Source organism: Chenopodium album, chromosome 22, assembly GCF_948465745.1.
Source record: "Chenopodium album chromosome 22, dcCheAlbu1.1, whole genome shotgun sequence".
In the NCBI taxonomy this organism is placed as follows: Eukaryota; Viridiplantae; Streptophyta; class Magnoliopsida; order Caryophyllales; family Amaranthaceae; genus Chenopodium; species Chenopodium album.
In genome coordinates, this window is record NC_137855.1 from 13180895 (window position 1) to 13199403 (window position 18509).

The 18509-nt window shown below is 33.9% G+C and overlaps 1 protein-coding gene across 1 annotated transcript; it reads left to right on the top strand.

Moving 5' to 3' along the window:
• Positions 1-3407: 3407 nt before the first annotated feature.
• On the top strand, positions 3408-4543 carry LOC145605383 (small ribosomal subunit protein bS1m-like). The gene has a single exon (XM_081661426.1). The coding sequence runs from the start codon at positions 3460-3462 to the stop codon at positions 4303-4305; it is 846 nt and encodes a 281-aa protein (XP_081517552.1). The 5' UTR covers positions 3408-3459; the 3' UTR covers positions 4306-4543.
• The last annotated feature ends 13966 nt before the right edge of the window (positions 4544-18509 follow it).

The window sequence follows — 18509 nt, forward strand, 5'->3', positions numbered from 1 at the left end:
CCTTGCAAAAAAAATTCAGATTAAGGTGTGTTTTTGCGAAAAAAAATTTATAAGGTGGTTTCTTGCAAAAAAATGGTTATAAAAGGCGGTTTAATGCAAAATTTCCATAAAACAAAAAGGTAAAACTTAAATAAATTACAAAATATATTACAATATTTACAAGGGCCTACACTTTTTGTCAAATGAGACTCAAAGTTGAGTATCTAAACTTAGCAACTCCAAACGTATCTAAACGTAGCAACTTTCGTTTGGAGTTGCTAAGTTTAGATACCAACTTATTGGTATACATTACAAAAAATACTCTCTCTCTTCTAAAAATATTTACTTGAGTCTCACCATTGGAGAGGGTCTTATTTACATCTTAGAGCAATTATAATGGTTGGCTAATTTATTTAATATCTTGGCATGACAAATCATCTTCATTCTTAAGCTACAACAATTCAAGCTATTTGTTGCTCCAATGGTTAAGCTAGCTGTAAATTATTTTATATTTAAATTAATAATATTTTTTATCTACTCCCTCCGTCCCCAAAACTTCAATCCTTTTGGTCTAATTTTAGTCTCAAAATGGTCGACTCATTTGCATTACAAAAAAACCCATCAATTACAACAATATTTGTGCAAAATTAGCTTCCCCATATAAAATTTTGCTTTTCCATGTATTTTTAATACTTGATCTAAATTTGGCTTTTTTTTTTTTGTTCGATTTCGGATTAAGTCAGTAGGATCCGTTTTTAACACCTCTACTTATAAGGTGAAGCAAACTAAATTGATACTTCCTCTATCCCCAATTATTTGGCCCAAATCATAAATTCACTTTATTAAGGCTTTGGGCAAAAAATGATGCACATGGGTTGACACTAATATCAATGAGGAGAGATATAGAGAGAGTACAAGGGTAAACATGCCAAAAGTAGTATGAAGGAATTTTTAGGGGAGACCTAAAAAAGGCAAATGAAGTAAACAATTGGGGGACATAGAGAGTAATATAAATAGAAAATTTTGAAAAATGAACATACAAGTTATTGAAAATGAACATGTACATAACTAATGTGAATATCATGACTTTTAAGCTATGATCCTAAGCTAAAATATACATTTGGCCTTTGTATTATGAACATAAATTAAAATTAAAATTAAATCAAATCACTTAGGCCTTGTTTAGTTCACCTTAACTTTACTTATTTCAGAAAAAATATAAGTTTAGATCAGATCATCGTTTGATGTGCAATTTTTTTATCGCTAAGTATCTTTAATTTCGTAATGAAAAAATTATGAAAATTACATATTAATAAAATACACATTATTACGAATCTAACAAAATCCCACTTGATATATTTTATCTTACATATTATCGTACTTAAGGTCAAAGATTGGTCAAATCAGACAATAGGATCAGATTAGATCAAACCAGATCAGACCAGACCAGATTAGATTAGATAAGCAAAAATCAAGTAAACTAAACAGGGCCTTACAAGATCAATAAATGTAGAAATAATTATCAGTATAGTACTCTTCTAAAAAAAACATATATTTTTTATGTAAGATTGTAATAAATCGATCATGTGGAAAAAGGATTTTTGAAATGAACATAAAATTTATTTAGAATAAATATATAAAACCTTGAACTTTAAACACAAATCGATACGAACATTTGACAATCACATAATGAATACAAATCATCACCATTAGACAATATTAATTAACATAAAAAATAAAACATTAAACAAAATACTTATCCTAAATGGCTAAATGAACATACATAATTCATGACAACATATGAATATACGGAGTACTATTATCTACATTGATGATTTGAATAAAATTACTTTTGAAAAGGAATTTTATGTAACTTTTTCATTTTTTTTATATATATATTTTTACATCCTTCTAAAATTCATTTCCTTTAAAACTTAATCCCTGCAAGCTAGTTTTGGCTAAATTAAAATTACATCCATTATGATTAACAATTGCAATTAAATCCAAAATTATTGAGAAATCATGCTCACATGACTTGCACATGTCTTAGCCCCTCGTATTTTGAGGGTATATACTCCCTTCGTGTTTTTTTAAGAGATACATATTGACCGACACATAGTTTTAGGCAATTTAATTGACTTAAATAAAATAAGAGGTAAGTGGGGTAGTGGAGTATTAAAAAATTGTTAAAGAAAGATAGTGGGGTTAATAGTTTATTGAAAAGTAATATATGTGAGAGGAAAGATATAATAAAAAAATAGTATTGGATTTGGGTGGGGACCATGAGAGGAGAGAGATATAATATTTTAATGTATTGTTTTTCCAAAATAGGAAATGTATCACTTAAAAAAACACGGCCGGAAATGGAAAATGTATCACTTAAAAAGACACGGAGGGAGTAAACATGAAATTACCCTCGTAAAATGTTTCGTTGATGAAAAATTATGCGGGGTTATAAAAGTTTTTAATTTTTCGAATACGGTAAGATGAATCTATTAAAATCATCCTCATGACTATTAGGGATCTTTAAATTGTCTCTCCAACAAGGCTGCATTTTTCAGCGATATAAGCAGGAGATGTTCCAGATTGCATATCTGCTTGACGATCTTAGTTTTTATGAAGAAAATTTGTGTTTGATTCAAATTATGTATTTGTTAAATTTGATTATCGTAATAGATGTAGTTTGACTTTTTATAAATGGATTAATTTTAAGGATTTTAAAAAAAACAAATACCATTATTTGAAAATTTGTTTGAGAACCATTATCATTTGACAGTAACTATTATAAAACCGTCTTGTAGAGCCCACCTTTATCAAACCCTAACCACCCACCACTTACCCCACAAGACCACCAACTCAACTAGCCCTTAGTCGTAAACCAAAACCTATCCAACCACCACTTCACCTTGACAAACTCCTATTCTCTCTCCTCCACGCCTTTCGCTGCCAAATCTTACCCCACCACATCACCTCTTTTTCACCTCAACACCCCCACTCACACTCGCATAATTAGGTGGGGGAGTGGTGGGTGGCTAGTTCAATTTAAGTTCGAGGAGTAGTGGTGAGCGACTGGTTCGATTTGGGTAGCGGAGTGGTGGGTGGTTTAGGTTCGGTTCAGGTAGGGGATTGGTGGGTGGGTGGTTGGGGTTTGGTTCAGGTAGGGAGTAGTGGCTAGTTAGGGTTGATGTGGGCCCTACAATACGGTTTTTTTAACTGTTACCGTTAAATTGTAGTGGTATTCAACACACATTTTCTAATAATAGTAGTTATCTTCTTAAGTGGGACTCCGTAGTTGTTTTCAAAAATTACAAAGTAAATGCTAATGATTCACAAATTTTCCTTAATTTTAATATTCAGAAAAAAAAAAAAAAACCTCGTGATAAAAGTAAAAAACCGAAAAAAAAGAAGAAAAAAAAAAGAGAAAAAAAAAAAAAATCAGTGCTTGGCTGGTTGCATTGCCCCAATTACTTCCCCACTGAAATGAATCAGATCCCAAAAAAAAAAAAAAAACAACCAAACATGACCAAATTACTGGAACTTTCTCGTAGGGTTCTTCCCAACTCCGCCGCGCTCCTCCACCGGACCTCCAATCTTCTCTCCAACAATGGATTCTCACTCAGCTCAATCAACTCAAAACCCTCGCAAAACCCTAAAAATGGTGAACAATCTCAACCATTTTCTTCCTCATCTCAAATCTCTGGTTCAAACCACAGCTTTTACATGAATCAATTATTCCCCAAATCAAATTCAAGCTTCAAATTAAGCAGCGGAAATTCATTACAATCTGATGTTCTTCGATTAAGCGAAGATGTATTCTTGGTTGATTCAGGAATTGGAACCCCTAGAATTTGTCTACAAGACGAGTTAATTGGGGTGAAGAACAAGAACAAAATCAGGTTTGAGAATCGGGTTGGATTCCTGGATTTAGCTTCAAGTGAAACATTGATTAACAAGCAGATGTTAGAGAGGTTTTTCATTGATTTGGTAGCCGGTGATTCGACGGCGAAAGAGCGGGCTACTGCGAGGTTTAATGATTTAGTAGGTGGATCGGCGGATGTGAATGCGGTTGCTGCGGGTGAACCATTGCTTGTTCTGCCGAGGCGGTACCGGCAGAAGCGAGCTTGGATGGAGTTAAGCAAGAAATGGCGGTCGAATTCGCAGGTTAAAGGGTTTATTGTTGGGAAAGTTAGAGGTGGTTATTCTGTTGCTATTGCTGGATTTGTTGCATTTCTTCCGTTTCGTCAGAATTTTCAGAGGAGGTTAACCAGTGATCGGTTTACGATTGAGAGTATTAATCTCAAATCCGGGAATATTGTGGTTTTGTAATTCTACCATCAACAAGAACAACAACAACAAGAACAACAATCAAGAGTATTTTTCTCTTTCTCTTGTCTTGCTTAATTTTGCAGCTTACTGAAATTATTGTTGTTACATTTGTTTTTTTAGTAAATTTTGTTCTGAAAAATTATAGTTTGGGTGAATAATTTGATGATAGTTTTGATGCAATTGCTGTTCTGCTGATACTCTGAATTTAATGAAATTGGGTTTGAGTATCCTTACAAAAGTTGTGACTATCTGTTGTTGGAGAAGTGATGAGTTGTTCTAGGTGATCTTTGAATAGCATTGTTGCATTTTGTGTTGATAATCTCGCGTAGATAGGGTAATGTTAGAATTATGGATAGTGTCGTACAATGATGCACGGGTACGGCTCTGGGCTGCCGTCTCCCGTACCCGAAACGTCTCGGAGACGGGTACGCGACGGGGACGGCTAGGATACGTCCCCAATCCGTCCCCATCAAAAGTGGTACGGCACGTCATTTTGGGGACGGCTAGGGTCTTGATCGGATACGTTTCGGGTACAGGAAATCCAAAATTCCGCCGTACCCAAGAAGCCCAGCCCAATTTTTTTTTTAAAAAAAACCCCAAATCAGAACAAAACTTATCTCATACTCGATTTCCCCCAATTCTCACAAACCCTAAAACTTCGAACTCCTTCATCTTCTCCTTCCCTGTGCGATTTGATTGACGGCGGCGACCCGGAGACTCACATGGAGGCTGCAACAACCGACGCCTGGTTCAAGGCGGCGCCGGAGACCCACCTTCTTCTTCGCTGGAGACCCACCTGCGAGGCATCCTGCTTTTCTGAGTTCTTTCTTTCGTTCTGACTCTCTTCTTTCTTTCTTTCTGTAAGTCTTTTGTTTTCTTTTTTAATTGTTTTATTTGTTGTTGATAATATAGTGAATTGTAGTGACATTAAATGAGAATGTCAGTAGGTAATTTTTTTTTTTTTACATTGTGCAGTTGAATGTAGTCTCAAAATGTTGGTAGTGGGTATGGTAATATTTTTTTTTTTTTTATTGGATTTATATTTTGCTGATTTTTTTTTTCCGTATCCGAGCCGTACCCGTATTTTGAAAAAAAAAATTGCCGTATCCCGTCCCCGTATCCGTACCCGTTTTTGTCCCCGTATCCGTATCAGTGCAACCTAGGTGTCGTATCTCGGTAGCTCCTCGTGTAATTTACTTGATTGAGCAAGTTAGAAAAAAAAAGCGTTTTAGGGAGATGCTCATTATTCACAAATTCTTAAGATAGACTATACTTTCTCATCCATTGTTTTCGTTGATTCACAGGACATTAAGCATGTATATAACTTGTTTGTGCTATTGCAAACTTAAAATAATTCATTTTGTAGCAATTAGTTGTAGTACTCAACTAGATTTCACACATATACATTAAACCTGTCTTAGTCTTGCTTTGTGGTTTCTGAGATTGAACTAGATCTTACGAAAGCCTGCTGACTTATTAGTTTTAGCTGTCAATATAAATTATATAATCTGTAATTGAATGGGAATGCTAATGGCATTGATAAACAGAGAAGGTAATATTACGAGGAGAAGTTTGTCTGCAGCAATGCTAGGTTGCCAGCAAATGTATAGCCTACTTAGCTGTATAGTGAATAGTGGATCTGCTGTAGGGGTTGTAGCTGATGCTGCCTCATCAATTATCAATAACAGAAAGTACTAGAGGGACTTTAGAATGCTCCAAATTTGTGATGATTAGAAATTCCAGTTAGTTTTTTGTGTCCTAATGTAGTTATTGAACTGAAAGTTTTCATTTTTTTTGGGGTTTAGGACATTAGGGAACAAATGATATATGAAAGAGTTGGGATAAGGTATTTAAAGCTCTTTTCCTTGGCAATTGGTTCCAGCATAAATTTTTAATTTCACTTGGAGTGAGTTGGTAAATGGTTTCGGGAGATATCCATGTCCACAAGGCTCAAATGGAATATAAATGCCAATTTGAACAATGATTGATTTTTTTTTTTTTTTTTTTTTTTTTTTTTTTTTTTTTTTTTTTGGAAGAAACAATGATTGAACCTAAAATTACTTTATTGAATCAACACAAGTATGGAAAAAGAGTTGGGAAAATGTGTATAGAATGACAAATCTTGGTTACAATAGGTGTGATATTTCCCTACCTATTATTGGGCCATCGGGGAAAGGGCAAGTCTTTCCTAAAGCTAACTAAACTATCTAGGAAGAATGGCTTTAGGCAGGGAGTCTTCATTGAAGTGATGCTAGCTAGGGCCTTTTATTAAGGCAATTTTAAAGTAGGATGTGTTATGCCTCGATGATATGTCCTAGTATTTTATCATTTAAATCTCAAAGAATTTTGTTGAGTGTCCTACAAGATTTATATTATTATGTAAGATTAAGACTTCTTAATCCAGCATAATTGCTCATGATATTCAGCATGTTGAAACTTATACTAAAGGATAAAAATAATAATTCTTCTTCCGTCCCTTATTGATAGTTCCTTATGGCCAATTTTAAGTCCCAAAATGATACTTCCATTTGCTTTTTTCAAGTACCATTAATTTTGAGTTTTTATCAAGATTCTCTCCAATTTACAACCATATTTGTGCAAATTTAACTTTTCCATGTAAATTTTGTTTTTCCTTGCACTTTTATTACTTTATCTCTACTTTTTTGCATACCCAATGTAAATATATTTTTCCAATGTACTTTCGCTACTTTTATTCATGTTTATTAAATCCTGTGAAAATTGGCCATAAGGGACTATCAATAAGGGACGGAGGGAGTATTAGATAAGTATGAAGCAAGTAAAATAAGGAACTCTATAATATTTCTTCATACTTAACTCACGAAATACAAGAGCCATATATATAGGCTAACAAACAACAAATAATAAGCTAAAAAGGTGGAGACATAATGCCATGATTAAACCCATTAAATACTAAATTGATTTGTCTGTCTAACTTAACGGAATGACCAACATAATACTCCTAAAATTATTGACCTAACTTCCTAAATTATAACTAACTTCTCATGCGTGCACAACCCATTATTTTGAAGCACTACAACTAACACACCCCTTTGCTTCAAAACGCATGAAAAACTATTATGGACTACGAAGTGCCCTCATACTAGTTAAGCAATCACGACCACGAATATGCAAACACGATAATGAATTCACGACTTTAACTCGACACTTTAATCTCAACACACCTCGTAACCGCACATTTGACTCGACTTTAAAAGAGTTTGCTCTCTTCTTCTTCGACCTTTTGAGCATAGTTGCTTTGTTCACCACCTTGCTCATCTCTTTGTTTATCCCAACAACGGTCCTCTTTGTGACCGCACCTCTTGCAATAGTAGCATTGAACACTACTCATAGATGAACGACCACGACCACCACTTTCTTCACGACCTCGACCATAACCACGACCATTTCCATCACGTCCTCGACTACCCATACAGCGACCACGACCACAACCTTCATCATCATAATACCAACCATCCGACAATTTTCCTCTAACTTGAAAGGCTTTCTCTTCGAATCAGCACACTTGTCCATTCTCTCCTCATGAGCCATCAAAGAACTCATCAACTCATCAAATGTATAAGTTGATATGTCGTTAGACTCTAAAATTGCGGTCACAATATGCTTATAATCACTATTCAAACTTTTTAATACCTTTACGGGTGTGAAAGTCGTAATCAACGCAGAGAGAAGTTTCCAAGATAATACCAAAGATTTTTGGTATGATGCAAGGTGACATGGTCAATTGGAGGGCAATGATTACGACTTTCACACCTGTTGATTACGACTTTCACACCCGTCTCTGTGTTGATTACGACTTTCACACTCGTAAAGGTATTAAGAAGTTTGAATAGAGATTATAAGCATATTGTGACTGCAATTTTAGAGTCTAAGGACATGTAACTTATACATTTGATGAGTTCTTTGATGGCTCATGAGGAGTGAATGGACAAGTGTGCTGATGAAAATGTTGAAGAGAAAGCCTTTCAAGTTAGAGGAAAATTGTAGGATGGTTGACATTATAATGATGAAGGTTGTGGCTGTGGTCGAGGTCGTGATGGAAGTGGTCGTGGTTATAGTCGAGGTCGTGAAGAAAGTGGTGGTCGTGGTCGTTTATCTATGAGTAGTGTTCAATGCTACTATTGCAAGAGGTACGGTCACAAAGAAGACCGTTGTTGGGATAAACAAAGAGATGAGCAAGGTGGTGAACAAAGCAACTATGCTCAAAAGGTCGAAGAAGAAGAGGGCAGACTCTTCTAAAGTCAAGTCAAATGTGCGGTTACGAGGTGTGTCGAGATTAAAGTCGTGAGTTCATTGTCGTGTTTGCATGTTCGTGGTCGTGGTTGCTTAACTAGTATCTGGTAGTTCGTAGTCCATAGTAATGAGTAGTTTTGAAACAAGGGGGTGCGTTGGTTGTACTGCTTCAAAACAATGGGTTGTGCACGCATGAAAAGTTAGCTATAAGTTAGGAAGTTGGGTCAGTAGTTTTAGGAGTATTATGTTGGTCATTCCGTTAAGTTAGAGAGTCAAATGAATTTAGAAGTTAGTGGGTTTAATCATGGCATTATGTTTCCACCTTTTTAGCTTATTATTTGTTGTTTGTTAGCTTATATATATGGCTCTTGTATTTCGTGAGTTAAGCATGAATAAATATTATTGAGTCCCTTATTTTACTTGTTCATACTTATCTAATATTATTATATTTATCTTTTAGTATTAGTTTCAACACATCATGTGTATAGAGAAGCAAATTGAGTTAGCTTGTTTGTTTCATACTGTTTTGGAGCCTACCGAGTATTAACGTATAAAATGTGTTAATGGGATGAGTTGGGTTTTTCAAACTTGGAGAGTTCTAGACTTTCTTAATTTGCTCGGAATACATCTTTAATCTCCCTCTCTCATGAGTCATGAATTTAAGGTGGCTTTAGTAATCCAAGTATATGGGTGCTAATCTTGTGTTAATGTGCTGATCATGGAATTTGTAGTGCTATATCTCGGCGGCCTTACTCATGACCTTGATTTGATAGAGAGGGGTATTAAACAAATAGAGATATTAGGGAGGGGAGGGGGAAGGTGAGGTTTGCATTATTTCCGAATCTTATACTACGTATAAATTAATTAATACACATTCATTCGTTGATACTTGATGTTATGCTTACTGGTTGCAGGACATTATACACATCTATATAATCATTTGTGGTACCATTAGTAGTAATATAACTAGTTTATAAAACTTGCATCAAGGTTAATGTACTGTTGGTGGTTCTTGAGATTGAACTAGTTGATAATTATCAGTATAAACTTTCAGTACATGATATAAATATATGTACTCAAGGGTGGATTCTCTTATAGATTTGAAGCTTACCACTCAATGGAGTCCTGTTTTTTTGGTTGGTGTAATTTGGTGGAAGTTTACTGGTTTGTCAAACGACTAAGAGAAGAGTAACACTGAAGGTTATAAAAGCAGACACAAGAGCTTGAATTAACTCATGTTCTTTTGTTTTATTAACCTGTTTAGTTTGAGTGAGTGAGTTAATCGTTATACTTCCTTGGTTATACTTCTTTTTTAGCGGCTATGTTTTCGACTTTGGACACTATTCGCATAAATTACATAAGACTTTTTTTTTAAAAAAAAAAACCTTTTTTGGTTTTGTTTTTTTTTTTTTTTTTTTTTTTTTTTTTTTTTTTTTTTTTTACAAAAATTACTAACCCAAAAAAAGTTTTTTTTTGTCAAACTTTTTTTGGTTAGTAATTTTACTTCCTTAGTTATAATTTTTCCTTTGTTTTTAGTTTACATTTTTTTTTTTGGGACACTATCCACATAAATTAGATAGACCAAAAAAAAATAAAATCATGAGGGTCTGTTTAAAATCCTCCTAACATCTATTTTTTCAACTATTAAAGTTCTATAATTTTTAGTTGCATATAATTTAAAACATTTGTATGTGATTATGTATTAGCAAACATGCCTAAATAAAATGGTTAGCTAATAGCCTAAAACGGTGGAAATACTCGTATTACACATGTTATTGAACATGGGCTATAATTTGTTACTCTCTCCGTCCTTAATTACATTTCTACTTCTCTCTTTTATGTGAGGAATAAATGTTAGAAGTAGGAATGTAATTTAGAGACGGAGAGAATATACTACCTCCGTTTCATAAAATCTGCAACAATTACCTAAAACGGAAGCTACACATTATGTGCAACAAAAAAAAACTTTCCTAATTTAGTAAATTTTTTGGTGTAAATTTACAGTTATACCCTTACTAAATTTACTTAACTTAAATAAACATCATATTAACTTTATAACCCAAATCAATTATCCATAATTAAACCTCTACCCACATTCTCTCTCCTCCTCACAACCACATCCACCAGACCACCATCATCACCAATTTTTTCTCTTTCCTCCCTCTCAATCAACCACGACCACCACCATCACCACCAGCCCTATTCTCCCCTCTCTTACAACCACCGCACCACCACCACCACTCAGATCAAGTCACCGATCATTTCCCCTCTTAAGTTCCCCGCCGCTGCCCCTCTTTTCCCCTTTTCAAAGTCGCCGCCGCCGCCTCTTTTCCGCTTTTCAAAGTTTGCCCCTTTTCCAATTCGAAATTGGATGGTGGTAAGTTGTGGTTTTAGATCTAAGTGGTGGTTTGTTGGGGTTTTAGATCTACGTTATTGGTGGTTTGTTGGGGTTTCGGTTTGTTGGAGGTGGTAAGGTGGTTGTTTCGATTCATTGGGTGGGTTCGTTGGTGGTCGACTAGTCGGGTTGGTTGGGTGGTGGTGCGAGTTGATTAGGTGGGTTCGTTGTCGGCTAGTCAGGTGGGTTCGTTGGGTGGTGGTGCGAGTTGATAATTGGTGGCTGGTCAAGTTGGTTGGGTGTGTTTTGGGTGGTGGTGCGAGTTGGTTGGGTGGGTTTTGGGTGGTGGTGTGAGCTGATTGGTGGTGGTGTGAGTTGGTTAGGTGGGTTTTGGGTGGTGGTGTGAGCTGATTGGTGGTGGTGTGAGTTGGTTAGGTGGGTTTTGGGTGGTGGTGGTGAGGTTTCAAATCTTGGTGGTGGTGAGAGGGTGGGTTACAAGGTGGGTGTTGGTGGTGATTAATTTCTCTCTCATCCAATTAATCACATGCCCTTTTATACTAATCTTTGCTTAAGAAATTTTGCCTTGGTAAATGTGCAACTAAGTTTGTTGCAGATTTTATGAAACGGAGGTAGTATTTTATCTTATAGTTTTAAAAGAACGGTAGGTTTGTCTTTCTATGTCATAAATGTGGGCGTTAAGGAGAAATGTGGGTGTTGCGTTTCACTTTATTTTTTTATGGGCTTAGCTCGAGCACAAATCAAAATTGAGGCTTGTTGTGTGGCCTATTTTTACCGAACTCTAGTTGAGCCCGCCAAACCTATCCATATTTTCAGGCTTCGCTTGAAGTTTGCACCCTTTTGCATTTGTATTTATACTCCCTTTATCAATAACATAATACTAAAATAGACACTAGGAATGACACGTCTCACTTCCTGTTTTTTCCCTTCAAAATCTTTTTTTTTTTTAAATTTTTTTTTTTAATTTTTAATTTTTATACTTCTTATTGTAAAATAGACTTTATATATATATTCCTCAAATCATTAAATTATGATTCACTTTCCTAAAAGAAAATATATTTGTGAATCACATATTTTCCATATCTTTTATTGTATAAATTATTATTTTGTATGTATACTATTCCATCTATAACGTAATATTAAACCATGCAATAGGAAGAAACAGACTCTATAAATGACTTGTGTCGCTTCCTAAAACTGTTTTTTCTCTAATTTTTTTTTTCAAGATGACAACTACTGCTTATTGTAAAATATACTAAAAGTATTTTTAATAGTTAAATTACCGTGCATGACACGGACCTAATCTAGTTTACTGTATTTTGTAGTTATTTAGCTTTTACTTATTTTGTAGTTACCCAACTGTTTGGAGTTAAGGTTAAATACGTTTAAACTAATTAATGTATTTGTAGCATTTTAGTCCATCAACTATTGAGTGAGGCAACTTGATCCTTCAACCACCAAAGAGTACTATTATCGATCAAATTGTTTAGGATCTTGCCTAGTCATCATTAGTTTTGGGACCTACAATGCATTCTTGGCAATAGTTTAGGGACTTTGCCTTCTTCGTCATAAAAAATTTAGGGACTTTCCTAAAAAATACTTATTATTACATTAAAAAAAAATTCCGAAAAACTAAATAACTTAATAGTTTAAGGATTAGCATTTAATGTACTCCCTCCGTTACGATTTACTCGCAACAATTACTATAAATAGCCGTTACACATTACTTGCAACAAAAATTTTTCTTTCCTTGTTTAGTAAGTTTTTTAGGGTGAAATGACAAATTTACCGTTATTTTTTTTAAACACCCTAATTAAACTACTTATTTTAACTTATTAACTTAAATCAAAACGTTGATTAACTTAATTGTTTCCACCAAAATCATTCACCTACAATCTATATTCACTCTCACCACCACCACCACCACCAATCTCCATTCTATAATCATCAACCCAGAAATTTTGTTCTTTGTTCATCTCCCCCGATTCGATCACCGCCGTCACCGAAAATCACTACCGTCGTCCTTGTTGTGGCCACCTCCGTTTTCTCTCTCTTCCTCTTCTTGTTGTTTTGCCATTGCCGGTGAAGCACATATTTGAAGCTTTTATGGTCAAATTTAACCATTAAAACTCTAGATCTAGAGTTTCTATGGTTAAATTTGACCAATTAAAGCTTTAATTAATGATAAAGAGTTCTGGGTTTTGGATTTTGGGGTTTTTGGGTTCGGGTTCGATTTATAGGTTGTGGATTTTGGGGTTGAGGGTTCGTGGGTTGGGCGTTTGCGGGTTGTGGGTGGTGGGTTTCGGGGTTGTGGTTCTAGGTTTGTGGGTTGTGGGTTTTGGGGTGGGTGGTGGTGGGTTGTACTGGGTTCGGTGCTGCTGGTTGGTTCTTTTGCTTGCTGGGTGGTTCGTGATAGGTGGTGGTGCTGGTTCGTGGGTTTGTAGGTGGTGGTTGTGCTGGTTCGTTGATGGTGCTGGGCTCGTTGGTGGTGCTGGGCTCGTTGGTGGTGCACTGGGTGGTGGTGTTTTCGTGGTTGTGGTTTTGTTAGGGGGTGGTGTTGCTAGGTGGTGGTGGTTTCGTGGTTGTGGTGCTTGGTGTTTGATTTTTTGTTTTTATTGGATAAATACTAAGTACATCCCTTATTTTTCAATAATCAAGATTATGATATTTTGCCTAGGAGTCCGCAATTCCCTCCTTTGTTGCGAGTAAATCGTAACGGAGGGAGTATAACATGTTTGTACAGCAAATTATCCAAAAATTCACTATGTAAAAAAAAAAAATGTAGCACTTATAAATAAGAAAATTCATTACTATATGTTCTTCAAATTGTTGTTGATCATTCAAAAAGTTCATATGCTCAAAACATTTGTCGCGGGTGCGTTACAGACTCAAATACCAACTTACCAAGTACCTACTCAAATACTTTTTAAAATTATGTGGCATTTTTTTTCTCCCCTTTTTTGAGGGTGAAAGCCTGAAAGGTTACTTCCAAAGTTCAATAGTCCCAACTCCCAAATACTCCCATGTTTCGCTCATAAAATAAGTCCAATAGTCTTTTTATACTATTTTTTTTTATTTTTACAAGTCATTAAACTATTAAAATTAAATAATAATTAAAAATTTTCACTTTGTCAAAAAAAAAAAATGCCACATAATTTTAAAAAGTCCCTAAACTATTGATGAATAGGCAAGGTCCCTAAACTATTTAGCCGGAAATAGTATTCTTAGGTGATTGAGGGATCAATTTGTCTCACCCATTAGTTGAGAGACTAATATGCTATAAATACGTTAGTTTAGGGACCATATTTGATATTAACCCCAACTTTTAGCACTATTTACATGCTTCACTTTAACAAATGTGCGTTAGTGATTTATATATAAGAAAAAACCAGTCAAAATCTTGTTAAGACATCGCAATGTTTAGAATCTAAATGTTGGATGTTTTATCTCAGAAAAACTTGTATGAACCTGGTTCACAATAATATTATTGTAGACCCGATGTTCTACATGTGCGTAACTGGCTTTGTATTGAACATAGTGGCCCTAATATTAAATATAGTAACCTTAATTTTAACATAGTAACCTTTAATAAAATTTGTGTGATTTTTAATATTGTTGCAAACCTGAAGTATGATATTATGATCCTAATTTTAACTTAGTGACCTATATTCATATTGACCGGTATTTTAAAATTTTCATTTAAATTTTTTATCTCTTATGACCTTTATAAAACACAATCACTTTTATTTTAACATAATGACCATTATTTTAACATAGTGACCTTTTTTTAAATAAATAAAACAACCATAGTATCTCTATTATAAGTGGTCCACAATAAATTAGTGTGAACCATGTCTATTTAAGAGGGTTTAGCTCTTGCGGAGAATTTGCATTGGCATGTATTTATACCGTTGCTTTAGGTGTTAGACATGGTAATTTTAGTACGTACACTATCTGGTTTATGTGTATATGTGGTGAATTTGTAGAATAGCATAAGAAAGCCACCAAAATCTTTTAAGACAATTATTTTTTTAAAACCCTAAACAGTTTAATAGTGTTATTTCAAAATTATTATTAAATAATAATTAATTGATTTGCATCCCTTCATATTTTAAGCGCCGAGTGTTAGTTTAGAACTCTTAATTGATGTGCATGTTTTAATAATACTTAATGTAATATTTTTAGCGTATTTTTCTTCAAATGATTGTTTTGTGAGCTGTGGACCTGTGGTCATATGCATGGACTATGGAGTAATAATATGTAAAATGTTGTAGCTAAAAACTCAATAATGTATATCTTTTCCTCTTAAATTCTCTCAATAATTAATACCAGCTAATTTTTTCCTACCATCGATTGATTTATGTTATTTTAGGATTTTTAAGTTCTTTATACCTCTTGATAGCATACGTCTGCTCAAATATCACTGTACTATTTAATATGAATCTCATTCAAATTCTATAACGTTTTTTATATGTACATTTCAAAAGCTAATAAACCTTAACGATAGATGTAATTAAAGGACTAAAAGATAGTAAATAAGAAGAGCAATTACAAAAGAGTAAAAATAAACAGTATCTTGGTTATAAATCGTCTCTTTGTATATACAATTTTTTTTGATTGATTTATGTTATTTTAGGATTTTTAAGTTCTTTATACCTCTTGATAACATACGTCTGCTCAAATATCACTGTACTATTTAATATGAATCTCATTCAAATTCTATAACGTTTTTTATATGTACATTTCAAAAGCTAATAAACCTTAACGATAGATGTAATTAAAGGACTAAAAGATAGTAAATAAGAAGAGCAATTACAAAAGAGTAAAAATAAACAGTATCTTGGTTATAAATCGTCTCTTTGTATATACAATTTTTTTTTTGCTTTTTAAATAATAATAATATCATATGAAGTGTTAAACACTAGAATTTTTTTATTTAAAAAAAAAAAAACATTACATGTTTTTTGTTTAAAAAAACTGAATTAATTGATAATTTATGAATAAAGAAAAAAAGACATTAAATATACTAATGATAGTAAACATATTAATGAGGGTAAAAAAGTAAATACACATTTTGCACACAATTTGGTACACATTTTTGAGGGTATAATTGGTAGCACACTATTCCTAAGAGTTATTTTCTACTTTTTATAAGGTAGGGATTAAATAATTTATGACAAGTATATTGATAATTAAAGATTCTATTGAACAAAGTTTTCCATTGATAAATGTGAAAAATCAAAGTAAATAATTAATTCAATTATAATTCAAACCAATTTGAACCTAACCTTGCATACAGGGCAAATGCTCTCCTACACAGACCCATATCAAACCACCCTAATCATAACCCAAATCAATTACGACCCAATTCAAATTGTAACCCTACAATAATAAACTAAAACCGAACTAGACCATTATTTATCGAAACCGACTCAATCTAACCCATGAGTCAGATAAACCCGTATCAACCCAATTGTAACCCTACAATAATAAACTAAAACCGAACTGGACCACTAATTATCAAAACCGACTCAATCTAACCCGCGAGCCAAATAAACTCGTATCAACCCAAACCAAAATCAAACCGTGAACCCAATTGACAGTAATTAGATTTTAGTGGTGTCGGACTAGATATTCCACAATAAATTGTTCCTCCGAGCAAGCAAAATTCAGATTTATAGGGATTTTGGGATGATATAAATATATGCAATCTATGTATCCTGTCCCAGCACTAAGCCCAAGACAGCATAGAATGACCCAAACCCCTGACCTTTCTGTTCCCTCCACTATATTACTCTCCTTTTGCCAATTGCCTTTTTAATTCTCCACTTTCCAAAACCTCCAACTTATTATTTCCAATAATTTTCCCTTAAAATCTTTGAGAAACCAAAGGAAGAATTCTACCCCATTTCTGATTTTCCATAATTAATTGCCCTTTTCATTGCATATTCTTGGGCATTAATCTGCCGCCATTAGAAGAGAAAATGAATAGAATGATTGAGAAAACAAAGGAAGAATTACAAATGCTTGAAACTAATCATCCTAATCGTTTTGATTACCTTAAAAACGAGCTTAAATCATTTATCACTCTTCTTGAATCTCAAATTCTTCCTGAACCTTTGCCTACTACTTCATCTGCCACCACTCAAGGTTCGTTCTTTTTTCGGGTTTTTGCTTCGTTCTTGAATACTCTATTTGTTCGGAATTAATTGTCACGTTTGAAGTTGTAACGTGACAACTAAATTCGGATTAAAAGAGAGTTCTTTTATTTATTTTTTTCTAACCCATGGAATGTCATTAAATTCTAATTCTTTGTTTTATTTTGTGGGTTTTGCAGCATCAACAAGTATGAAGAGGAAAAGGGTGAGTTTGAAAAGGAGGAAGGTGGAAAATGGAAGATGGGAAAATGATTATTGTAAAAATGAATATAATAATAAAAAGGTAACAAGTCATAGAGATAGGGTTGATGTTGTTCTTGAAAAGGCTCAAGCATGTTTGTGTAAGATTCAGGAATACAAAAGTAGTATGGTCTTTGCTGAATAAAAATTCAAGAATCATCTGTGTTCAAGAATCAAGCTTATTTGAACGGCTCCGATTCAATAGGACGCCTTCCGATTCAATACAATAGGACGCCTTTCTCTTCTACGTAGTACATATCAAATAAGTGGTTCTAATTTTCTTTGAATACAACAATTTTTTGTAACGAGTTGTATATGGTAGTATGCTCAATCTTTTGTGTTTGCTTATTGTTAGATTGTGTTGTCATTGGGGTCATTGAGTGGTCACATCGATAACTTTTTGGGTTGTTGGGTTGACTAGGTCCGTTGTTTAATCCATAAGGAAAAGAAATTGATACACACTTTACAAATAGTTTGGAGGTTTGGAGCATTTCGAGCATATTATAATTAGTACTCCGTAGTATTAATAATGTAACGTTTTGGAATTTGTATGCTAAAGTGCCCAATTAATGAGAAAGAAGATTGAGTAATAATATGCTAAGTGATGTTTAGAAGTTGTCTGTGGCTACAAAGAACAAGTGAGTCCTAATAAATACAATACGTATTGCGTAGTTAAAAAAAAAAAAACATATGCTTGTTCTTTCATACAATACGTATATAAATACAATATTAATTATAATATGCTCGAAATCAATATTGTGTTATAAATCAAAACTCCGTTTGAAAGTAATTTATAACACTTGCAATGCGTATTTTACGTATTACTTATTGTATTTATTTTACGTACTCGTATGTTCACTTACACTGTGTTTTGATTATCATACGTAATATGTAATACAAAGCATATTATACTGTACGTAATGAATTTCGAGCATATTACAATACACTTAGGGCCTATTCTCATTGACTGAACTCAGTTGATCTGAATTGAACAAAACTGACCTGAACTCAACTGAACTGAACTGAATTGAACTGAACGGAGCTGAACTGAACTGAACTGAAATGAATATTTTATAAGAGAAGGAAATTAGGAGCTGAACTGAACTGAAATGAATATCTTATAAGAGAAGGAAATTAGGAGCTGAGTTGAATTGAACTGAACTGAACGGAGCTGAATGGAA